Consider the following 24823-nt stretch of genomic DNA (forward strand, 5'->3'; position numbering starts at 1 on the left):
CCACGTGGGGCACTCACTATGGTGCGGTCGATGGTGTGCAGGTAGTAGGAGACTGGCTTCCCCGTCCAGGACACCGAGCCTTTCAGGGGCGAGAGCTCCACCACGCGCATGATGGTCCCGATGTCTGCGTACAACAGGCCACGCTCAGGGCCCCTCCTGCGCCCAGGGGGTGGGCGGGCAGGGCCCTCTGTGCCGCCTCCCGTCTCGGGGGCTCCCTCCCCCACGAGAGGCCCAGCTGAGGCAAGAAGGGGCGGAACTGCGGTCCCTCACCAACCCAACCGCCCGCCAGCACGCCCCTGGCTGGGTCGGGGAAGCTGGGTCGCAGAGGCGTGCATGGCTACGCCGAGGGGCTTGTCCGAGGCAGACAGCGACAAGCCTGGGGCGGGTGGCATCGGAAGGCACTTGGAGGACGACTTAAAAACCATGTGGCAACAGGAGCTCCCAGCAGCACCCGAGAAGTCACGAGCCCCCGAGGCCCATGCGGCCCGGCCCAAGGGCCCGGCTGAGCTCCTGCCGCGGGCTCTCTGCCACCAACCCTCCCTGTGCAGGGACAGGGCGACCACCGCCTGCTCAGGCCAATCACAACAGGGACGCGAAGCGCTCGGCAAACCTGTCCCTCTGAGTCCCACACCGGGCCACCCTGCCCACCGGGGACACAGGGCCACGTGTGGGGAGGTCTGTGGTGGTCAGGACTGGGGGTGCTCTTGGCACCGAGGGGGTGGGGCCGGGCGTGCTGCTGAAAGCCCCACAGTGCCCGGGACACCCCCGCAGAGAACGACCTGCCCTGATGTGAGTAGCACCAGGGGGACAGGCCCCACACTGACACACGTCAGATGCTCAAAATCACATATGTTAATAATTCAGCAGCGAGTTTCTTACCACTCAAGTTTCTGCTGTTTATTCTGAAGTTCAGAGGCGCAAAGGGCTTCGAGGACACAATTCTGCCACCTGAAACACAAACACCAGTTACTGCCCTTCGTGGGGGGACAGCTACACACCACAAATGGAAGGAAAACGACGTCTGGCGGAGGAGGGAGCTGCCACGGGGACAGCAGCATGGCTGAGTCCCATCCGCTTCCCACAGGTCAGAGCAAAACCAGGAGAGGCTTTCCCCATGGAAGTCCGTCCCACGAGCGGCCCTCGTGGACAAACGTGCTCTGGGCCCCACAGTGCTGCCCCGCAGAGCTCCCAGCTGGGGGTCACGCCGGCACCGGACGGACACCATCGGCGAGGACATGCGCCCCCTCTGCCATCTCGGCACTTGTGCGGACGAGTCCCACAGTTGCAAGCGAGTGCGAGTGGCCAAGGCAAACCCTGAAGTCCCACCACCGGACTGCCAGGCGGGCCGGCCACGCTGACGGCAGCGCTTCCGTGTGCCGAGCTCTAAGGAGGAAAAGGCGCACAGAGGGAGGCTCAGGAGGGAGCTCCCAGCACGCGCCGGAGGACACACTGCAGATGGGTAGGTGCACGCTCTCAGAAGCCATACTTCTCGGTGGGAAGAAGAAAGAACCAAATGGAAAAGAAACACACCTGCCGGCCAGGGCACCCCCATCCCGAGGAGCACCCAGCCACCCAGCCCACGTCCTAAGAACCATCCCCTGCAGGAGCAGGCGATGGGCCCAGCGCTGGGCCGGGCCAGGTGCAAGGTCAGGTGGCAGCCAGGGTTAGGGCCCATGGGGTCCCATCAAAGGTCTCAGCAGCCAGAGGCTGAACAGAGTCCCGTGGGGCACCTGGAAAGTGTGGTGCTGAGTGGGGTACACCCTGGGGTCCCCCGCGTGCTCCAGCTAGGAATGCACCACACGGCAAGGGCAATGGGAGCCGCAAGGGGTCCCTGAGGGCGCAACACTACAGGACAACAGGTCAGGCGGCTGTGGACCGCAGGGCTCGTCGGGCACTCCTGCCCTATCAGGTCCCCGAAGCCCGCCCACAAGACACCATGAGGGAGGGACCAGAGCAGCAACACCCACGAGCCGATGAGCCCGGATGCCCAGCAGGCGTCGTCAACAAACACGGAGGCACCCTGCTCCAGCAAAAGCCCACCTGGCCCCTGGCCCGGGACGAGCCGGCCAGAAGGTGGGCCCTTGGGCGGGCGGCAGGAGAGCGACAGGTGGAGGGGCCCTCCGTTCTGTCCTGGGGCTGGCGCGTGGCTCGGTGCCCTGGGACAGCCACCGTTCACTCCTACACAATGGTCAGGAGCGACCCGGGCCGCGTGCACACGCTCCCCTGCACACAGACCAGCACGCACACCACGCAGCTGTCAGCGCCCAAGGCAGCTGTAACCACCCGCGGCTGTGCTGGGCTCTCCTGGGTTAGGAGCGCCAAGGCCGCCTCCAGGCCATCGCAGAGCCTAGAAAACCCAGCAGCTTTAGCACTTGTGTTAGGAGCTGCAGTGACTGGTCGAGGATGAGGGCACTGCCTGAGGCTTCCCACCCAGGCCCCTGAGCACAGGGCCCAGGCGGGCCGATGCCCACAGTAAGGTCGCAGCCTGTGGCCTGCTCCTCCAACAGGGCATGTCACCCTGAGGACCAGGGAGGCCAGCCACGTTCATGCCAGGAGAACCCGAGAAGGACGGGCACCCAAGGCAGAGCTCTAATGAGGATGGCAGCAGCAGACCCAGAGCCTGGCCACCCTTCACCCCGGGCGTTTGGGAGGAGGGGAGTCCACAGACTGGGGTCTGAGCCCTTGGCTGGAGGACTTGACCCACAAGCCGTGGGTTCATCTCGATCCTGAAACACAGTGGGCTATGACCAAGGACTTCGGATTCAGTGTGACACCGAGCTCAGCCGGACAGAGGGCCCCCCACTGTCCTGAGACTTTCTCCACGTGGAGAAAATGAGAAATGAAACAGCCAGAACCTTGACTCTCGGCTCAGTGAGGACACACAAGCAAGAGGCATGAGGGTGCAGACCGAGGGGAGCAAACAACCAGGCAACATGGCCCTCGTCATGGGAGAGACGGGAGGACCCACTGCGGCCCGGCCCGTGCGCCCCAGACGGCGCCCAGAGTGACCGGCACCTGCAAGAAGGGGCTGATGTTTCTCTCTTCCTCCAGGAGCTCGCTGGGCTCTCCTGTGCTCTCAGTCAGAGCACACACGCTGCAACCCGCTGCAGTTACAAAGGCCTGAAAGGCGTTCAAATCGAACTAGTTCACTCCCACCTACTTAGAAGGTTCTGGACTGGATGGTCTTCTCTGCCTGACGTTCCAAGTGCACGAGGGCTCTGGGCACAGCAAAGCGAGAGGAGACACTAAGCTGCGCTGCCTGGCGCCTGGCCACAGCCCGATTCCCCTACCGGCGGCTAAGCTGGGGCCCGAGGGTGCACCCTGCCTCGTCCAGCCGGCAGGGCGGCCGTGGGAGCAAGGCACGGGGCCCACGGCACACACCCTCTGGCGCAGGGGGGTTCTTGAGGCCACCACTCAGGACGGCCACCCTCCGGTGCGCCACGGGCCACAGGAGCAGCCAGGGACAGCAGAGAGCTCCCGGGAAGGAGCAGCTTGCCGGCCAGGTCGCAAGGCTGGCTGAGAGGCTGCACGCCAGTCTCAGCTTGCCAAGATTCAGAAAACAAACTTTTCCCTAGAAGGTTCAGGCCAGATACAGTACAGGACCTCGCTCTACAAAACCACCCACACAATTCCAAATCTAGAAGCCTCCACGAGCACAAGGAAAACACAGTCCTACCTAAATGCCAACCGACTCCCAGGGCAACAGCCCAGCTGCAGAACGAGAGCACAGCTTTCGAGCTCCTTCCGAGACGTCCCCCACAGCTGTGCCCAGAAGCTCCGCTGCAAGTCTGAGACGCACGAAGCAAAGGGGCCTTCCCTCCCCCAACCAGGGACAGGAAGGCGGACGAGGGTGGCAGGGGCAGCTCTGGCCGGGCTGAGAGGGGCCCAAACGCAGGAAAAACCCAGAAAAAGCCAAGGAGGCCCATCTGGACGACCCCAGTGGCCTCACTGCCCCCAGGTTAGGGTCACCAGATGGAACAAGGACGCCGGTCGAGTCTGAATTTCAGGTACAGTGAGTGATCCCTCAGTATGAGCTTGTACTGAGACGTTATTGGCCGTCTCCAGGGAATCTGAGTGTGACTGCATGGCCTGCAGCCCGCCTGTTACTGTGGCCACCCACCCCAGGTCCCTCGGGCCCACTGGCAGCTCCTGCCTGCGGGAGGCCCAGTCGGCCCTGCCGCGCATACTGATCCGGGAGGCACCCGGCCCGCAAGCAGGGGGCAGAACCGCCGTCAGCAGACCCCTGGGCCTGAGGCCTTCCGCCCGGCCCGCACATGGAGGGCTGTCAGCACTTACAAGGGCCCCAGGCCCTGCGGTCAGTGCAGGAGCCACAGACAGACCCGAGTGGGTCTCGGGCGCCAGGAGCACATGCTGACCGTGACAGGGCAGGGTGAAGGGGGGGTACGTTACCTTCCTTCATGTTCGCAAACCGCTCCTTCAGCTGGTGATCCACCTCAGGACCAAAGGCAAAATTATTCACAAATATAACACTGCAAAATAATATTCCAGTTGAGTAAAACGAAGGTTCCATTTCCGCACGTGTAGAGTTCCAGGGCACACCACGCCTACCGCCTCCTCCATCAGCTCCCCCAGCCCGGGGACGGGACCCGGGGCCCGCGGGGCCCAAGGGACAAGCCGGCTGCACTGGTGGGTGGGTGGTCCCCGCCTGCCCCCGGGATGTCCCTGGGGTGGGAATGTGGACGGCACAAAGGTCACCTGGGGACAGAGGTGTGAGGACCCCATCAGGCTGCATTTGAAAGGGAGCCGCCTGAGGACCTGCAGGACCAGAGGCAGAGTCCTTCTCCTTCCTCCCACACGCTCTGGCACCGGACAACCCAGGAGCCTGGGTCCGAACACGCCAACCGGGGTGGCGGGGGAGGCTGCTGCCCCACTCTGGGCACGCGGAGACACAGTCCTGCCTGCCCGCCCGGGCCCAGCTCGTGCCCACTCGAGGCACTCTCTGAATGGCTATGCTCTCCCCACAGCCGTCAGCTGGGTCATCTCAAGTCCCACAGGTGAGACAGCTCCCGACCCAGCTGTGCGGCCCTTCTCTCCCACGTAAGTGCCTCCAGATAAGACCTGGGCCAGGGGGCAGAACTGCGGACGGAGGGTTTACGTCCTCTTTTGAAAGGGACAGAAGACAGACTGGGCTGACGGCCATCCCCTTGCTGCTTGTTAGAGTCTCGACAGTCTAAAATCGAGACTCTGGAAGCCGTCATAGCAACCAGGAAACAGAACAGTCACGGGTGACCTGACCAGAGTGAGAACAGACACCAGACACCCGGTGGGCAGAGCAGCAGGGAAGAATCATTAAAGACACGGATCGAGCCCAGTGCACTCTCCCTGCCCCACCGCACCACAAAGCTGAGGACGGGAGGCTTTAGGCTGAGGCGCAGGCGTCCTTGGGAGCCAAGGGACGGAGCCCTGACGAGACAGCTGGGCGGAAAGAGCTCCCACAGAGAGCAAGGCTGGCCTGTCCCAGTCCCTACTCGGGAACAGAGCCTGGGAAGGCAGGACATGAGCCAGCAAAGGCCCTGCGGACGGCTCTGATGTTCCGAAGGCAGCCGCCCCTCCCATCTCATGCACGAGGAGTCCAAAGCAGAGATGGAGTCCCTAATAAGAAAGGGGCCGGAAGGGGCACCTGGGTGGCTCATTCGTTCAGCGTCTGCCTTCAGCTCAGGTCATGGTCCCAGGGTCCTGGGATCGAGCCCTGCATCGGGCTCCCTGCTCCACGGGAAGCCTGCTTCTCCCTCTCCCACTCCCCCTGCTTGTGTTCCCTCTCTCACTGTGTCTCTCTGTCAAATAAATAAAATCTTAAAAAAAAAAAAAAAGAAAGAAAGAAATGGGCTGGGAGGGGAGGGGACACCCCTGTCGGGAAGCGGAACACCTGACGGGTTGTCAAGGGGATGCTCTCCCATCACCAAGGCCTGTTCCCACTCTGCCTGCAGGACAAGGGGCAGACGAGGCCCGGGGGACGGTGCCCTCCCCGTGAGCTCTCACATCGCCAGGGTGACCACAAGATGAGACACCTTGGCCCAGATGCTGCTGGCCAGCACTGGAGAGCCCCCAGACCCCCACGGATGGGGATGCCCATGGGGTCAGCAGGGGTCTCTCAGGGAAAGGGGGAAGACCTGGCCAGTAGGGGAGAGCAGAGTGGACCCAACTCAGATGAGGACTTCTCGTGGGACAGCCACAAAGGGAGAGGCTCTGGAAAGAGCAGTGCCCAGTTTCTACCTGCCCCCAGGAGTTAGTGGGGACTATGGGGCTACAGGCAGTATGTGCCTGAAGGAAAGACAGAGAGAAGCCAGACGGCAAGGTCTCCTAAAACAGTGGGCCACCATCGGCAAGAATGACTTCTCCCCAGGAAGATGGCTCTGGGGTGTGCAACGCCTCTTGGGTCCCCAGGCTTCTAGCAGTCTCCAGCTGACTGGCACGCCCCCGGCCTGAGGTCAGGGGAAGGGCTGCAGACCAGCTCCGGCCCACAGCGGGTCCAGAGGAAGGTGTGGGCAAAACTGCAGCACCCCAGATGCGTGGGACAAGACGCCACCCCATGGCAGGTGCAGAGAAACAGCCCTGCCCCCACACCCAGCTGGGGGAGGTGCGGACACAGCAAGGACCTGCACGCTGAGCGCAGGGCTGAGACAGCTGGAAAGGGCCCTTCCTGACGGGCAGCCGGGGGACTGCCCTGGGGCCCTGGGTCTGACTCCCGGACCACCTGCTCGGCTACAGGCGAGGGACGGGGAGAGAAGGAGTTCGCCAGCCACCTCTCCCAGGCGCACCACAGCTCGCCCCACGTCCAGCACCCTCCCCAGGGGCGCACACCCGGCCAGACCGTACCTTGTGTTGGCAATCCGCTCTCTCCACTCTTCCGAGAGGAAGTCGCCTCTTTCCAGCTGAAAGAAAAACAGGAGGGAGGCTGACTCAGGAGGCCTCACCCAGCTTCGCGCCCTGCACGCCCGCCCGCGGAGAGGAGATGAAATGAACGCTGTCACGGAAGTGGGGACGACACAAGACCGAGGCAGTGGCAGCTCCGGAGGGTCCAGCCCCAGCAGAGGACACACTGCAGAGCCACACTGAGCCAGCCAGGGGCGAGCCCGGGGCGCGTCCACGCGTGGTTCCCAGCCTGCTGGCGGTTCTGGACAGAACGGGGGCCGGCCGGCCACGGCTACAGCAGAGAACAGTGGTCGTGTCCTCGGGAGGTGCCCGGGGCACAGAGCGCCGGCCCGGCACGCGGCAAAGGCCGGGCTTGCTTTCTGTACCACAGAAGTGCAGGTGCAGCGGCTGAGCCCGGCCTCCCGCGCCCGCTCACCTGACAGCCCCATCCGCGCCTTCAACGCCTGCTCTCTGCGCACCCGGTTCTTCGTGACCGAGATGTCCGAGCTGTGGCACTCAGCAAACCAACAAGTCCACCGTTCTTCAAAAACGCTATCACACCAGGCCTCAGTGGAGGCCGAGGAGAAGCGAGCATACATCCCCACAAAACCTGCACACGCGAGGTCTCGGCAGCAGGACTCAGAAGAGCCAACAATGGAGACAATCCAAAATGCCCATCAACGCATCCACCACGGACGGGAGCGTCCCCCTGCCAAGAACAGGAGCCAGGCACCCACACGTGCGGCCCCGGGGACGGACCCCCAGCCCACGACGCTCAGGGAGGGAGCCAGACACGGAAGGCCACGCGGGGTGCGAGTCCACGTGGGTGACACGTCAAGAGCAGGCTCATCCACGGACGGGAAGGGGGCTCGTGGGGGCGGGGGGGTAAGGAGGGGGGTGACTGTCCTCACCTGCACCCCTACAGATGCTGTGAGGTGACAAGAACCCCCACTCTCCTCAGGAAGACGGCAGGGGCCCACTGGGGCACTCGGCCTGCTGTCGCTCAGAAAGGGACAGAAGACCCTGAGCAGAGACGGTCCAGTAAGCACTTCTGACCCAGGGCAGAGGCCGTGTGCCAGGCCAGGAACCGGTGCTACGCCCTCCAGCGCACGCACAGAGACCACCCGGGGTATCATGTGTATGTGACGTGACGACCACGCAGGGCGCGGGTGGTGGGGAGAGGGGGAGGTCCACCTGAACACTCTCAGGCACTGTGGGGGGCTGCCCACATCCCAGCTGTCCTATCTCTGAATCCTCTCCAACCTGTGGAGCTTTCTGAATCTGCCACACTCCCGAGGACAGCCCTGCCAGGCCTCAGGAGTGACTCGAGTCCACAGTCTTACTGGTGCTGCAAGACAGAGCTCGCACGGGGGCCTGAGACTTCCCTCCCCAGAGGGCGGCTCGCACGGCTGGCTCTCAGCGGCGTCTGGAACCGACTCCGGGCTCCCACCACCCTCGCTGCCGGGGGGCTCGGGTCCCTGAACCGTCTGTGCAGACACGAGGCTCGGGCTGAGCGCCTGCTCCCCTCCCGGAGTCTGGGGTCCCGACCCAAGCCGGGCAGAGGGGCCCGCGAGACCGACCCCCGCAGAGAACCGGGCGCTGGGTCTCTGCCGGTCCCCTGGAGACCACACCTCACACACGCGGTCCTGTCTCGTTTGAGGGGAGCTAAGCGCGTCCTGTGGGACACCCCGGGAGAGGACTCTGGAAGGTTTTGCCTGGTGTCCCCGCCCCCGCCCCCCACGCCTCTGCCCTGAGCTCATTTGGCCTCCTGTCCTCTCTGTATAAACCACGGCCGTGGGGTCGACCGTCTGCTGAGCCTGGGGGTCCTCCCGGCACATCCCCGCGCCTGGGCCCGGGCCCGGGCTGGACACGGATGCTATCAGGCACTTCTCCGTGTGGCCCCCCTCTCCTGGCGGCTCCCCCGTCCAGGCCCCGCGGCAGCAGCTCTGCGTGGGCAAGCTGCGACCCTCGGAGCAAAGGCCCTGGCTGTGCTGCTGGGGCTGGAACACCCGAGTTAACAGTGGCCAGAAAGGTGCGTGGCCCTCCTGTGCCCCGCCCAGGGACCCCGTGAGCGGCCCCAGCGTCACGGAGACCTCCGAGTACAGAGAAAGCAGAGAAACGGGAAGACGCGGAGAAGGCCCCGGGCACGTACAGGTGCAGAGGGTTTCAGTGCCCACGACCACGCATGCCACGGAGACCACCGGTCCGTGCGCAGACCCAGGTGCAGCGCCCCCCGCAGGCCGCCCCAGCTCGCCACATACGTGGTCCTGGAGGCTGCACCCACCCCTGCACGGAACACACACGCTCTCCAGTCAGGGGAAAAGAGCACAGCATCCGAGAACGAAGAGACCGAGGTTGGCCCCACCCAAGTCAGGTGCGGAAGCGCCACCCACAGGCACATCCTGGCACTCGGCAAACCTGCCCAGGAGCAGCCCCAAGTCCACAGACACAGTCCAGCTCGGCCGAACCCCCAGGCCCTGTCTCTTGGCAGCAGCCGCCTGCCGGTGACCCAACCCAGCCCAAGACCAGAGGGGAGGTGGGCCAGTGCTTCTGAGATGCCTGGGGCCCCGGCTGATGTGGCCCAGCCACCCCAAGGACCACAGAGGCGCCATCCTGACGTGGGCAAAGCTGGAGGGGTGGCAGGTGGGAGGCCCTGCACATGTCCTGGAGAGAGAGGCCCCTGCCCCCGAGTGCAAGAAGTGCCTCAGCGCAGGTCCACAGACGCCATGGCGCCGCCCCCACGTGGTTCCTCCACGAGGCCACAGCCACCCAAGTTAATAGGCTCTTGACGTTCGGGACCCGCTGCATGCCAGGCCCACCCTACGGGGCGCATCGTGAACAAGCACGGCTACTGTGTTGTGGGGGCTCTGGGGGCCTGGACGCCAGCCTGGGTGGGGCGCTGGACAGAGCGTCTCCCAGGCGGAGGGGGCACCCTGAGCTGAGACAGCCCGGCCAGCAGAAGCCGAGTGGAAGGAGGGAACGGGGCTCTGACAGGAGGAGGCACGGGGGTGGGTAGGCAGGGCTTGGCGCCCGGGCACCGCTGAGCTGCAGGACAGGGAGGCGGCGGCCACATGGGGTCCTTGGCCTGCACAAGCAGGCTCTGGGGCTTGGAAAAGCACATGGGCTATTTTTAGACTCCTGTTGGCTCTGTTTCCTCTTAGGTTAAGTAACAGGAGCAGGACTCCGTCCGCCAACGAGGACGCCTGGTCAAAGCCACAGAAAGCTGCTGGGAAGGCCTCACGAGATCCAGGACACAAGTTCCCGCCAAACGTGGGTGCTCATCAGTCAGCACACGCTCACCACACCCCGCGGAGCCCTCTGGAAACAGACAACAGAACAGCAGAGGCACGGCCAGCTGCCATCCTGCGGCCCGCTCCTTCCACACACCGCCCGCCAAGGTCGTGCCCAAGCGTCCTTTGAGCCAAATTCTATTCGCAGCCACCTCGCAGGGGCTGAGGCGGGGCCAGTGAGCACTCTGCCCCACACGAGACCCAAGGAATGAGACGGTTTCCACGTGGGGAGCCCCTCCCGCATGCCGACCACTGACCCCGGCTGGAGACAAGAGAAGGAAGGAGGACGGCGGAAGGAGAAGTAGGCGAGCAGCGCCTCCAGCCTCACCCCTGCCCATCGCCCCAGCCGAGAGGAGCTGCCAGAAGCTAAGACCAGGCTACAAACGGAGTCCTGGAAGCCGTGCCTGGAGCACAGGGGCCGTTCCTGAGAAGTGCGGCGACACCACTCCTACACCCCGGGCTGGGGCTTTCTCACCAGAAACAAGAAGTGGTTTAAAACACGAAAACCTGTGTTTTAGGAAGTCCGTTTAGGAACGCAGTCAGCGTAAGAGCCGATGTGGGGACCGTGCGGGAACAAGTTCCTGGGAATGGAAACCCACTGGACTCCCCGCATGCTCAGCCCGACTGGCAGACCCCAGGGGGCCTCAGACGGGGGCCCCGGCAGAGAATTTCAGAAGACACCGCACCAGGAGACAGGGAAGAGAAGCCAGGTCCCACTCTGCCTGTGCACGTCCTGGCTCCAGAAACACAGAACAGAAGCAGAGGGTGCAGCTCCTCTCCCCACGGGGCCGGCATCACTGTACACCCAAAGGAAGGAGGAAGGAGAGGTACAGGCCGGGATCTCTCGTGGACGCGGACGCAAACACTCTCGACAACCCGGTGCGGAGCGGAAATCCAACACCGTGTGAAAACCACCGTGCGCCAGACCGGGCGGGACTCACCCAGGCACGGAAGGCTGGCTGGACACCCGTCAAGAGGCCAAAGAGAGACCCTAGGAGCGTGTCAACACATGCAGGGAAGGCATTTAACAAACTCCAACCCATTCAAGATGAAGATTCCCAAAGTAAGAACGGAGGGGAACTGTGTCCACTTGCTAAGGAACACCACAAAATACCTACGGCTCCCATCATCTCCACGGTGAGCAAGTCAAAGCTTTCCCAGTGGAAAGGAAACAAGAACAAGGCCACGGCGCCCCTTTCACCACTGCTTTTTGGCAGCGGACCATACATACCTACTGTTACGCTGGCTCGTGCAGTAAGACAAGAAAAATAAAACATACACAGCTCGGGAAGGAAGACGTAAAACCACCTCTGTTCACAGGTGACACGATCATCTATGCAGAAAATTTGAAAGAAGTCAGAAAAACAAACAACCTGCAGCCAACAAGCCAATACAGGAACATTCTCAGGTGAAAGTAGTATTGTACGTTGATACGCAACAGACAAAGGTCAACTGCTTTCCTGTAAAACCAGCAACGAACAAGTGGAATTTAAAATTAAAAATACAGTGTCATTTACACAGGCACCAAGACAGAGAGACAAACAGACTTCAAGACCTACAAGATGTACAAGACGTACATGAGGCAAAGTCGGTGCGGGAGAGGCAGGCCGCGTCGGAGGCAGGAAGCCGCGATACCGTCCAGACGGCCGTCCTTCCTGAGCTGCTGCGCGGAGTCGAAGGCATCCCGACCCCAGCCCACCGTGAGCTCTGAGGTGGACGCCCACAAACTGGCTCTACGCTGACTCCACAGTTTATCTGGGGAGGTGAAAGCCCCAGCAAGGCAGACACAGCGTGGAAGAAGAGCCAGGCCAGAGGACGGGCGGACACTGCCCGAGTGAGGACTCGCTACAGAGCCATGGTAACACAGATGGTGTGGCCTGGTGTGGGAGCAGACAGACAGACAGACAGAGACAGAGGAGCAAGGGCAGAGCCTGCAACCACGGGCTGAAATGGCTGGGCCTCCAAGTGCAAAGGCAAGGACCCAGGTGCTGTCCTTACAGCCTCACGGCCCTACAGGTAAAACACCGCTATAAAACTCCCAGAAGACGCCAGGGAACAAGTGTGGGTGACCCTGGGTTTGGCAATGACTTTCAGACACTACAGTGCAGGCATGACCCACGGAAGGAGAGGCCGTCAGGCTGCCCTAAGGAAAGGAAAACCTCCTCTTTCCCCTTCTCCCCACACCCCAACTGACCCCCAGCCCGTGATCGCATGACTTATTCTAGGTCCCTAACGCAACAAGGAATGCTGGTTCCAGCTCAACAGTCAACGCCCCATGGTATGGCTTGCTCTGGGCTGGTGACAATGGAGAGGGCGAGACGTGAACACTTGTAAGAAGTCTCCAGGAGGGAGGAGCAATACGGCGGGCCGTGGAACCAAGTGGAACCTTGGTGATTTGGGCCTCGAGCTCTGGGTATGTGTAGGTAATGGCCTGCGATGGGAAGAGAAGGAGGAGGTCAAGATCTGGTTTGGACACACTCTGTCTGCGGTGTCCCCACAGCGGCCGAGTGGGTGTGGGCTCCATGGCCACAGTGTGTCCAGAGCAACAGATAGAGTAAGGGATGAGTCTTGGGCCCAGACACGTTTCGATGCGTGAGACGCAGATGCTCCGGACAGGAGTGGAGGCCAGGGGTCTAGAACCCCGGCCGGCCAAGGAGCGTGGGCACCGCAAGGCTGGGCCGAGCAATGGAGGCCGAGACGCAGCGGCAGCCAGGAGAGCTGGGGGCACGTGCCGCCCCAAACCTGAGCCTTGCCAGGAGGAGGGACTCGGCGTCTGGGTCACACGCAGCCAGGAAGGTAAGGAGAAGATGCCACTGGGCTGGCCAGCGGACAAGGGAAGAGGCCTTGCCAACCACACCCCGCGGCCCAGCCCCGCGCCGCTGCCACGACACTGAAGGAGGGCTCCCTGAGGCCCGCCAGCTGCCTGCAGACACGCCGCACGTGACTGCGTTCAAGCGTCTGAGGGCTGGGGCAGAGGGGCACCGCCACGTCCCACCTCTGTTCTCAAGAGGACACGGGGCAGGGGCAGCCCCCGAGGAGGCCCAGAGAGGGCAGAAGAGGCGGGAGAGGGAGGAGGGTACTGCTGTGCTGAGCGGGCCTCCCCCCGCACAGCGCCGCACGCCCAGCTCGGCCATGCGCACTGCGCTCCACACCGGGCGAGGGCAGGCAGGGAGGGCGTCCCAGGAGGGAAGAGAAACGGCGGGTCAGGGGAGGAGGAGACACAGAAATGGGAGCTGGATCGTTAGCCGCAGGGGCATGGAGCGATGGCACTCACTGTGTATTCTGCATGCTTTTTTCCATACCATTTCATCCACTTCCTGAACTCTCGGTCCATGGTCTGCAAGGGAATGATCCGACAGCCCGTCAGCGGCTCCCCGCGGCCCCTTCCCCCACCCACCCCCACCCCGGGACAAGCTGGGACTGCCCATCCACCAGCCCTCAGCACAACCCCTTTGATTCCGGGGGTTGCAGGGGAGGACAGACGGCAGGACCTGCAGAGTCCACCAGATGCGCAGGCCACACGCTCTACGGGCATTTCTGGAGACGCACCTACTCCCCAAACCCCACTGACCCCATCAGGCAGACACAGGCACAGCAGTGGTGCCCCTGGGGCGTCTGGGGGAGACAGGCCCAGCCTGGGGGAGACCAGGCCGTAGTCCCTGCGGGCAGCACACACAGCGGGGCCCAGATGCGCAAGCAGAGACCAAGCAGCCCCTCCGAACGCCCACCTTGATCTGTCCTCCCCTCCTTACACCCCGTGGGTCACGGCAAACAAAGGTTTGAAAGAAAAGAGACGCAAACACACACACCTGTGTCCCACCCCAGAGTCACTCACCTCCGCGTACTTGGCTGGGATGTCAGCTTTCTCTACGCCATAGTGATGTTTGCAGTTGGTGGCCGCGGCGACCTGCAGCACGACCTGGCCCACTCCTTCAGAGAGACAGAGGTACCGTCAGATGCAGCCCCAGGGACAGAGGCGGCACCGACCCAGAGTCGAGGCCCAGGACAGGCAGGTGCCGGCCATGGGGGTCAACAGGCAGAGGCCTCCGGCTCCCCAAGAAGGTGCGAGCACTCTCCAAGGGCCCTAGGATATGCCAGTGACCCAGGCCGTGAGCTGAGCCCCCACTAGGGGGACGGCCATCTGGCCTATGCGGCCTCATACTGACAACACTCCAGGGCACTCCAGGGCTCTCGCAAGGGGGGAACCTGCTCTCTGTCTACCTCTGCAAGGCTCCCATGTTTCCGCCACAGCACGGCATGGCCGGCCAAATCCGAAATCCCTGAGAACACCCGTCAACACGGCATCGACGGGGCTTTGATGCATACCAGGAGCGGGGTCTCCAAACCACTGTCGTGTGCTGGCCTCCCCGTGCAGCCCGACAAGCAGGCCGAACGCACCAACACGCCCAGCTGTGCAGGCCACTAGGGGCAGCAGGCGGCGCCCTGGCGCTCAGGCCTCGTGTGCTCTCCCCTCCCACGCGGGTCGGTCGTGCCTCTCAGATTCTGTGCCGGGAGCCCTCTGAGTTTGCACTTTGAATGGAATGTATTCAAATAATAAAAATAAGCACACCAGGGTGCCCGGCTGGCTTGGTGGGTGGAGCGTGTGACTCTCAATCTCAGGGTCGTGACTTCAAGCCCCATATTGGGGGTAGAAATTACTTAAAATAAATTTTTTTTTTTTTATTTATTTGCGAGAGAGAGAATGAGAGACAGAGAGCACGAGAGGGAGGAGGGTCAGAGGGAGAAGCAGACCCTCCGCTGAGCAGGGAGCCCGATGCGGGACTCGATCCCGGGACTCCAGGATCATGACCTGAGCCGAAGGCAGTCGCTCAACCAACTGAGCCACCCAGGCGCCCTAAAATAAAAAATCTTAAAGAAAGAAAAAAGAAAAGAAGCCCACTACTTAGAAACACAGGGTAAATGGCAAGGCCCACGGCAAGAGGACACAAGGGTCGTGGCCAAGGGACGGGGGGAGGGAGGTTAAGAGCTGGGCATGAGTCAGGCAGGTGCTTTCCAAAACTCCTAAACCTTCCAGGACACACAGATAAATTCTGTGGCCTTTTAGATAACTGACTTTCGAAGCATTTTTTTTTTTTTTTGAGAGAGCGCGCGCACATGCACACGCATGAATAGGGGGGAGGGGCAGAGGGGGAGAGAGAGAATCTCAAGCAGACTCCCCACTGAGTGCGAAGCCCGACACGGGGCTCGATCTCACGACCCTGAGATCATGACCTGAGCCAAAACCAAGAGTTGGATTCTCAACTGACTAAGCCACCCAGGCGTCCCTAAAGTATACACATTCTTCTTAAAATACCAATTCTGTGCTTAAAAAAGCTCAAATTCACGATGACATCAAAAAAGTTGTCCTCGCCCGGTGTTCGGGGCCCTTTTCCAAGCACCGAGGCCATGCCGGTTTGAGACAGGACGTTGAGTCTGCAGCACAAGGCTGTCAAAACGAGGTCACATCCAGGTGGCAGAGCCGCCCCAGAGGAGGGCTGTGCGCGGGGTTCCTACGGCAGGCTGGCAGCCACATCATCAGCCCTGTCACCTCAACACATCCCGTCTGGAATCAGCCAATCCGAGGCGTTTGTTTATTCCGTACAGTCTGTAGTTCATCACATGGACACCTGCTAGGCCGCACTGAGGACAGGCCCTGCCCTCAGGAGCCTCCACTCTGGTGCCAGAGGACCAGCCATACATAAAGGAGGGGGGCGGCTAGTGAGAGCCGGGGGGTGTGGGGAAGGGGCGAAGACACCCAGCAACGTGGGGGGCTGGTCTGCAGTGGTCACTGGGGTCCCCTCTGAGCCAAGAACAGGTCCCGCAAGGCAAGCAGGGGTGAGAGACAGGGAAGGGCCCTTGGGAGTACGACGACCCGGCCTCTCCTCTGTGCAGAGCACCAGCTTGCTTGCAGAGAGGGGCGGCCCCCACCGCAAGGGGCTGCAGGCGGCCTGGGGTGCTGACCGAGCCGCCTCCTCCATCTCTGGGGGCCAGCACGGCCTGCCCACACTCACCACTGCCCAGGTCCACAAACAGGTCATCCTCGGTCATCTTGATCTCGTCGATCATCTGTGCGACCAAGTCAAAGGAGGTCTCCCCGTACACCTCGGGGGAGAAGGGCTCGTAGTTGTTGAGCTTCTCGGGGTCTGTCACCGAGTGGTTGTAGACCTGCTGCAGGATGTGCCGCAGGAGCCCGTTGGACGGCCGAGTGTTCAGTTTCATGGGCTGCGTGGTCCCCTTCCACTAGGACGGCAGAGAAAGCACCGCACACGTCACACGGGCGGTGGTGCGCCCCGGCGCCTGCCCACGCCAGACAACAGCGTGCGTGCTCGCGGGCAGCCGGCCACGCCGCCTCCCTAGGCAGCAGAGGCCACCCTGCAATCCTGGCCTCAAGCACACTCCCCACTGAGTGGGGAGCTGCGCCTTCACCCGAAAGCCTGTCTGGGAAAAGAAACGGGCCAAGAGCCACGGAGAGAGCCAGCGCCTCGTGGGTCCTTGTCAGGGGCCTCAGGGGCCAGAACCAGGCCGGCGCCCGTCCAGCTCATGCTGACCCGAGGAGGGAGTCCTCAGGCTCCCAGCCCTGGGGCGCCACTGAGGCCTGGTGCCCTAACCCCTCACGGTCCACCCCCTTCTGACTCATGCCAGCTGCCCTTCAGCCTCCTGCGGCCCTGGCAGCTCCCAAGGGCCTTCCAGCCTGGATCCAGGCCACTGCCGTGCAGGGCACTGGACGCCGCGTGGCCTGGCCACCACGAGCGGCCCAGGTCAGCCCCAAGCCTCAGGCCCCACCTCCTGCCCAGGACAAAACCGAGGGGAGGGCTCTGGGCCGAGGCAGTGGGTCGGGGGGGGCCCACACAGCTGACACCCAGAAGAACTTCTCTGAACCCCGGTCCCTCACACAGGAGGCCAGAACATACTCATCTGACTCAGCATCCCCCTCCCCTCCCGTCAGGAACAGTGACGGGGATGACTGCCCAGAGAGCCCAGGCCAGCCCGTGCTAGGCCCTCGGGGCTGCGTGGCCCGACACCCCGCCATAGCCTCCCCTGACAGCAAGGCTCCTGCCGGAGAACCCCCACCCCCGGCAGGAGCCCACCCTGCCTAGACAGTGAAACTCCCTTAGAACAGGAGTGACCCGCTCTCTGGAACTGCTTTTGCAGCCTGGCCCGGCCCGGCTGTCGTCTGTTCTTCACCAGGCGAAGGCTCCCCAGACCCCAGCATGGTGGCAGAGGGAGGTGAGGACAGAGCCCCAGGCCTCTCCATAATCAGAACAGCCCAAAGGGATGGCAGGAAAACACTCACAACACAGCTGGCTGAGGGACAGGAGAAGCCCCGGGCAGGCTCCTGACCGCACCTGCCTGCCTCAGCCCGTGGGGACGGGGCACCGACGTGAAGGTCCATATGCACTGGAGACCCCGGGGATGAGCACTCAGCATGCCGGGGACAGGGGCTGAGGACACACCCCACCCCCAGCCCGGTCCCAACAGCAGCTCCCGAGACACCTCCCACTGGGGGTCAGCAGTGGCCGGCCCCACGCCGCACATGTGAACCCCCGCACTCCAGGGTGGTCTGAGGGGGTCTGCGAGGCATGTCATTAAAACTACCCAGGAAACGTGACGGCAACTGGGGGAGCACCCCCGCACGGGTCCCCAACAAGCAGACGCACGTGAGGGGAGGGCAGAGGCCACCTACCAGCTGGTGGATGCTGTCGATGGCGCGGTTGTACTTGTCACAGAGCCTCTGCATGCTTTCGAAGCTGAAAAGGCAAGGGAAGGCGCTGGTCACTGCGGAGCTCAGAACAAGCCACAGGGGCCTGGCAGGCCTTTCGGGAGGGACGGCTCCTGGACATGCAGAGCCAGCTCTCCCCTGGTGAGAAGGCAGAGGTCACAGGGCACCGAGGAGAACCACGGGTGGGCAACAAGGCTGAGCCCAGTGTCTGGGGCTGAGGCGGTCTTCGGCTACGTGGCCAAATCGTGTACCTCAGGGCAGCCTGCGGAGGTCACAGCTCACGGGTCAAACCCAAGGTGAATGGTGTGCCCAGCAAGTGTTAGGTGAGAGAAAGGGCTCCGCACAGCCTTCATAAAGCACTGCGGCTGGGACCTGGCCGGCCCGGACTCCCCACCCAGGAGATGGACAGAAATCCCACCTGCTCCCCAAGCCGGACCCACTGCCCCAGGGCAGTGTGCACGGGCCCTACCTCCTTCCCCGGGCCGGAAAGAGCCTCCATCTCGGCCCCAGCTTGATGGGCATGGGGTCCACCCAGCGGCAGAAAGGGCCCGCTGATTCTCCTGGCAGAAGAGGACACCGCCCAACACCTGCCCTACAGACTCCAACTCTTCCACAGACGCAAGCAGTACACGTCAGATGCCGAATGAGCGCCTGCCTGGGAGTTGTTCACGAGACAGGACTCTCCCAGACCCCACCACGCTTACTCCAGGTATGACTTTCAACGAAATCCAACCTAGGAGGTCCCCCCAGGACTGACTCTGCCTCCAGGGGACACTGCGCATTGTCTGGGAACATCTGGGGACATTCTGGGGTCGAAGGGGTGGCATCAGAGGGTTGGGGCCAGGGGTGCTGCTCAGCCTGTGACGGTGCCCGGGACGCCCCGCAGAGGACGACCTGCCTGCTACGAGCAGTGCCGGGGGGACGTGCTCCGATGTCCACGCTGTAACGGAGGGCGCCACGTCCGCTGGGGGCCCCTGTCTACCTACGTGCACACACCGCAGCAGGGAGGCTTCCTCCCCGAGCCAGACGCCAGGAGCCTGGGAGAGGTCCCTCCACACGGGACACGGGAAGCAATGACCATGCTGTGGCACCCCAAGCCGCCCGCCCCACTGGCCCCTGCATCTTCACTGACAGCCTGCCCCTCATCCTCGGCCCCAGATTTACCCCAACAGCTCACGCGCACCCTTCCTTCACAACAGAAATCAAAGGATTCAACTAAGCTGGCTCCCCGACAGCAAGTCCGAGGTCCCCGCAGGACAGCTGCGGTGGAAAAGCGAGAGAAGTGGAGAGCGGGCGGGAAGAGCAGTCACCACCAAAGCGTGATGGGTCCTCACAAAGGACAGTGACGGAGCCGCCCCGGGCCAACGTGGTGACCTCAGGAACCCAAGAGCAACAATGGGCTGTGCTACTCTTCCGGAGCAGCTGCGCTCGCCCCCACCCCCGCCCCCGCTCAGCACGGGGCCAGGCAAGGTCACAAGAACCAGGACCTGGCAGCCCGCGGCCCCGGCAATGCCCAGCGTCTGAGTGACACTCCTTCGCCCTCCTAATTTGCCAAATGAAAGATCCGAGACCTCGGGCTCCTAGTTTCTCGTGCGGCCCTCAGGCGAAAACGAAGGCACCACTTTGTCATTTTATTTCCTCGTGCTTCCCCTCCGCCTGGACAGCTGTGAGCCACCAGGCCTCAGCCCACCCCGGAGGAGGCCTGTCCCTGGACGATGCACAAACGCTGTGGGCTGGCCCTGCCGCCACCTTGCTTAAGAGAGAAATGAGGATCCCCCACCACGAACCTGACCCCGCGGCCGCACCGATCCCTCAGGTGGATACTCCAGACTGGCCCCCCGCTGCCCACTCCCAGTCTTTTCTAAGCCAACGGAGTTTGGAGGGGAAGAACCTCAAACACCCCCCTGCAAACATCTTTAGCAATACTATCCCGAAAAATGCTGGCTGCTCTCGGCCAGGCACAGAGCAATCAACCCATTGTTTCACTGGCCAAACGACTAAGGTCCGAGGGTCAGCACCCGTATGCACCCTCACCCTGGGAGGAAGAGAGGTGTACCCCACTCCTCGGTGTGTGCCCACGCTGCCAGAGGCATGTGCACCACCCGAGGCCATGGGCCACCCTACAGCCCAGGGGCCTGGATGCTCCGCATGAGGAGTGAGCACAGTTCTCTTCTTTCTCAATGCTGAGCCAATGATTAAATGGGGAACAAGGCAGGAGGCCAGGGGAATGGGATCAGGGCTGACGAGCAGACCAAGAGGCCCTTCAAACACAAGAGTGAGACCAGGTCAACAACACCTGGGTGCCGGGTCCTGTTAGGGGCCCCTAGACTGTGCACCTTATGGAGAGCGAGCTAGCAAAGCCCACAGAGGACACGATCCTTCCGCGAAGACTGCAGCGCCCCTGCTAAGCCTGCCAAGAGCTAAAACGGCAGGAGCCTGGAATGTCAGCCTTCCTTCTCAAAGAGAAACAAAAAAACTCCAGGCAGGCATTCCAGAGATGGCCTCACCCTTCTCCACCCACAGGACTCTCCTCTGAGATCCAGGACGTGCCTGCAGGAAACTGCGAGAAGCGGCCAAAGGGCTGGACGCACAGTGACGGACCAGACCCACGGAGACCCAGGCGGGGCTGGCCGGAGCCCGAGCCCCGGGAGGCCCGTGCAGAGGTGCTGGCCCCAGGCAGGAGCAGTGGCTGCTGACGGCCGCCCGCAGGGAACACAGCCCCTCGGCAGCTAGCTGGGGCCGACTTCACACATACCAGGCGCCGTTTCCGCAGTGTGGCATTTCCAATTCCGTCCTCACTCTGACAGCCTCTGCCAATATTTGATAAACATTTCCTACCAAAATAACTTCATGGAGGCGACAGCCAACTCTCAAAGGAAATTGCAGACCAGCTTGTGCCGTCGAAGAAGAGCTGACGGGAGGCCGCGTCCCCAGCAAGCGTGGACAGAGCTCTGCTCACCTTTTGGTGTCGTAGTCGATCAGAACGTAATTCTCCATAGCAAGCTTGAGGTCTGGGATCTCTTCACAGACCCATCTGAAACACAAAAGCAGAACCTACAGTGAAAACCATTCTCCATGCTCTAGTTTTTACTCTCGGCTGTCTCAAACACTGTTAACTCCCAAACATTAAAAAAAATCCTCACTATTCAACTCAAATGCGCAAGAGAAAAGGGCGGCATTAATTCAGAACAAACCACGTGAGGCTGTGGCTGACGCTGGGACTCACATGGCGTGCGGAGCCCCCGCCAGGGTCAGCTCCTGGGTGTCAGTGGGCCCACATGGGACAGAGCCGAGGAAACCAACCCACTCCAGGCAGAGAGCTCGGCACGCACCGTGTGCCCGGGGGTTGGCAGCGAGTGCCGCACCACGAGCTACCCGAGCCCAAGACAAGAAGCTGCTTAAACAAACACGCTGAAGAAACAGAGGGATGGAGGGGAGCCGACAGAGTAAAGGGGCAGAAAAACACACCAGCCAAGCCCAAGGTGTAACCCTCGTTGGATCCTGAGGCAACCCTGACAAAGGGCCAGGGGAGAGGAGTCGACACCACAGATCTTCCAGAGAAAACCCGGGCCATTATGGAAAACGTCCCGCCAAGAGATCTGACACCTTAGATGAAATGAACTAATTCCTGGAAAAACACAAGCAGGCGAAACCGACACTAGAAGAAAGGAAACATCTCAGCAGCCTCCACCCTACGAAAGACCTCGATTCCCTGATCAAGCACCTTCCCACAAACAGACCTCCAGGTCTAGCTAGCCTCGCTGGGGAATCCAGACATTTAAGGAGGAATGACACTAACCGTTTTCAGTTTTAGGAGGCCAGTGTTACCCTGATGCCAAAACCAGAGGGAGATAAAGCCTTGGAAAGACAAAGTCGGTATCAAACAGGAAATCTATCCACCAATATCCCCCATGAATACAAACACAAAAATCCTCTAAAAATACTAGTAAACTAAAGTCAGCAATACATGTTAATCAGGTGGAGTTTATCGCAGGAATGAATCACTGTCCTTCACCTCATTAACAGAATAAAGGATAGAAAGTAGTAGGATCATCTCAACAGATACAGAAAACACCCAAGCCAAACCCAAGCCCCACACAGGATAAAAACCTCCGAGGAAGCAAGAGGTGGAAAGGGGTGTGAGGGGAGTGCTGCCCACGCGCCCACTGTCTCTGCTCTGCCTGCCGGCTCCCTGCGGACTCCTGGCCAGCTCTGCTCTGTGGGGACAGGAGGTCTCCTGGAAGAGGGAGGGCCGTCTGTCCCTGTGTCCCTGTGTCCTCAAGCCAGACTCCCTCGCCGGAGCAGGAAGCAGCTGCTGAGTCCGGTTAGCAGTTTCCTTCATCGTGCCCCGCCAGCCCCAACACACACACACACACACACACACACACACACACACACAGGCCCTCCAGCCCCAGACTCTGCGGCCCCTCCCCACGACACCCCTCCCCAGTCTCAGTCACCAGGGCCAGCTGGGCAGTGCCCACCTCCAAGCACCAACCTGCCCAGGGGTCCCCACCTTCCCTCCTCACAAGCACTTCTGTACGGTAAACTCTGCTCAGCAGCACAGAGGGCGTAGGTCAGGAGACCCCACGGACAGGAAGGTACCGGTCCCGCAGACACCGCCAGACCACTGGCACAAGACTGAGCCCTCCCAGAAGGGTGGGGACAGGTGAGGATGCCGGCCCCCACACTTCCCTTCAATGCTCTACGACAGGCCCTGGCCAGCACCACGTGGCAAGAAAAATAAGTGAACAGCGTAAAGACTGGAAATGAAGAAGCAAAACGTCTTCATTCACAGACACACAATTTAATACACAAATTAATACGCTACCCTGAAGAATTTGCATAGAAGCTTCTAGAACTTATGTGAATTGAGCAAGGTCACAAGACATGAGGTCAATGAGCAAAAATGAGCTATGTTTGCATATACCAGCAACAAAGAATTTTTAAATGAATTTCTTAAATACCATTTAAAATACCAGTGAAACATAAATACCTAGGAATAATTTTTTTTTAAGATTTACTTACTTGAGAGAGAGAGCACTTGTGCGTGGGGGCGGGGCAGAGGGAGAGGGAGCGAGAGAATCTTAAACAGGCTCCATGGCTGGCGTGGAGCCCAACCCAGGGCACAACCTCACGACCCTGAATCAAAATCAAGAGTCAGACGCTTAACTGACTGAGCCACCCAGGCGCCCTTTAGTGATAATTTTAATGAAAGATTTGCAAGACCTCTATATTGAAAACTGTAAAACACTGCTGAGAAAAATCAAAGACAAAAGAAAGCAAGGGAAACTATGTTCACAGAACAGAAGACTCAACGTTGTTAAAATGGCCCTTCTCCCTGGACTGAACTGCTAACTGGAAGTAATTCCTAGAACAAGCCCAGTAGGCTTTCTGAGAAACAGACAAGCTGATTCTAAAGCTGACATACAAAGACTGAGAACCTAGCCTAAATAATCTTTAAAAAGAACACTGTTAAAAGATTTAACCGCCGGGGTGCCTGGGTGGCTCAGTCGTTAAGCGTCTGCCTTCGGCTCAGGTCATGGTCCCAGAGTCCTGGGATCGAGCCCCGCATCGGGCTCCCTGCTCCACGGGAAGCCTGCTTCTCCCTCTCCCACTCCCCCTGCCTGTGTTCCCTTTCTCTCTCTGTCTCTCTCTATCAAATAAATAAATAAAATCTTTAAAAAAAAAAAAAAAGATTTAACCGCCTTACTTTGAGACCCACTGTAAGTCTACAGTAGCCGGGAGAACGTGGTGCTGGCAGAGGGACGAAGAGATAGATCAATGACCCAGCACACAGAAGAGACTCAGGCTAACATTTAAATGGCTTTTGGATAAAAGCACCAAGACAACCTGATGGGGAAACAAAGTCTCTTTAATTATTCTTGATCCCCACAAACATAAACCCCCAGCCGACATACGCAAACATCCATTCACAACTCATCTTCAACCTGAACACAAAAGCTGAAACCACAAAGCTTCTTGAAGAAAACAAAAGAGAATACCTTTGTGACTCGGGCAGGCGAAGACTTCCTGGACATGACCCAGAGGAGTAACCACCAAAAATGAAGGGATACACTGAAGACTTGCACTAGTGCAAGTGCCATTAAACCACAATCAGGGGCACGTAATACAGTATCTCATGGGGCACTCGCAGCCAGAGTAGGTCAAGAATCCTCACAACTGGGGCGCCTGGGTGGCTCAGCCGTTAAGCGCCTGCCTTCGGCTCGGGTCGTGATCCCAGGGTCCTGGGATTGAGCCCCGCATCGGGCTCCCTGCTCGGCGGGGAGCCTGCTTCTCCCTTTCCCTCTGCCTGCTTGTGCTCCTTCTCTATCTGTCAAATAAATAAATAAAATCTTTAAAGTCTTTGTCTAGTAAACCCAGCATCTAGACCTCCTCAGGTACAGTTTTGTTGACTGCTTTTTTTCCCTGTATATAGACCATACTTTCCTCTTTGTGTATCTCATAATTTTTTCTGAAAACTGAGCATTTAAAATAATGCGGCAGGGGCGCCTGGGTGGCTCAGTCGTTAAGCGTCTGCCTTTGGCTCAGGTCATGGTCCCAGAGTCCTGGGATCGAGCCCCGCATCGGGCTCCCTGCTCCGCGGGAAGCCTGCCTCTCCCTCTCCCACTCCCCCTGCTTGTGTTTCTTCTCTCGCTGTGCCTGTCTCTGTCAAATAAATAAATAAAATCTTAAAAAACACACACACACACACAAAAACTGTGGTCCTGGGGCGCCTGGGTGGCTCAGTTGTTAAGCGTCTGCCTTCGGCTCAGGTCATGATCCCAGGGTCCTGGGATCAAGCCCTGCATCAGGCTCCCTGCTCCGCGGGAGGCCTGCTTCTCCCTTTCCCGCTCCCCCTGCTTGTGTTTCCTCTCTCGCTGTGCCTGTCTCTGTCAAATAAATAAATAAAATCTTAAAAAAAAAAAAAGAATCCTCA

General features: G+C 60.6%; 1 protein-coding gene across 9 annotated transcripts in view; it reads right to left on the bottom strand.

The window, feature by feature from the left end:
• Positions 1-24823, bottom strand: part of DOT1L (DOT1 like histone lysine methyltransferase) — a 67058-nt gene that overhangs the window by 20797 nt on the left and 21438 nt on the right. For 6 of the 9 annotated variants that reach the window (XM_064574078.1, XM_064574076.1, XM_064574094.1 and 3 more), the window contains exons 3-11: positions 20843-20917; positions 17848-17911; positions 16175-16403; positions 13999-14093; positions 13438-13500; positions 6838-6893; positions 4411-4490; positions 880-948; positions 18-124 (exon numbers count right to left, since the gene is read on the bottom strand). In XM_064574078.1, the coding sequence (XP_064430148.1) occupies positions 18-124; positions 880-948; positions 4411-4490; positions 6838-6893; positions 13438-13500; positions 13999-14093; positions 16175-16403; positions 17848-17911; positions 20843-20917 (838 nt within the window). Of the gene's footprint in view, positions 1-17; positions 125-879; positions 949-4410; positions 4491-6837; positions 6894-13437; positions 13501-13998; positions 14095-16174; positions 16404-17847; positions 17912-18352; positions 19020-20842; positions 20918-24823 lie in introns of those variants that run through there. The other 3 variants (XM_064574083.1, XM_064574107.1, XM_064574105.1) reach the window with 3 other exon arrangements.

The sequence above is a fragment of the Mirounga angustirostris genome, unplaced genomic scaffold (genome assembly GCF_029215605.1).
Source record: "Mirounga angustirostris isolate CCGP_5_RB_7025 unplaced genomic scaffold, mMirAng1.0.hap1 SCAF_1, whole genome shotgun sequence".
Taxonomy (NCBI): domain Eukaryota; kingdom Metazoa; phylum Chordata; class Mammalia; order Carnivora; family Phocidae; genus Mirounga; species Mirounga angustirostris.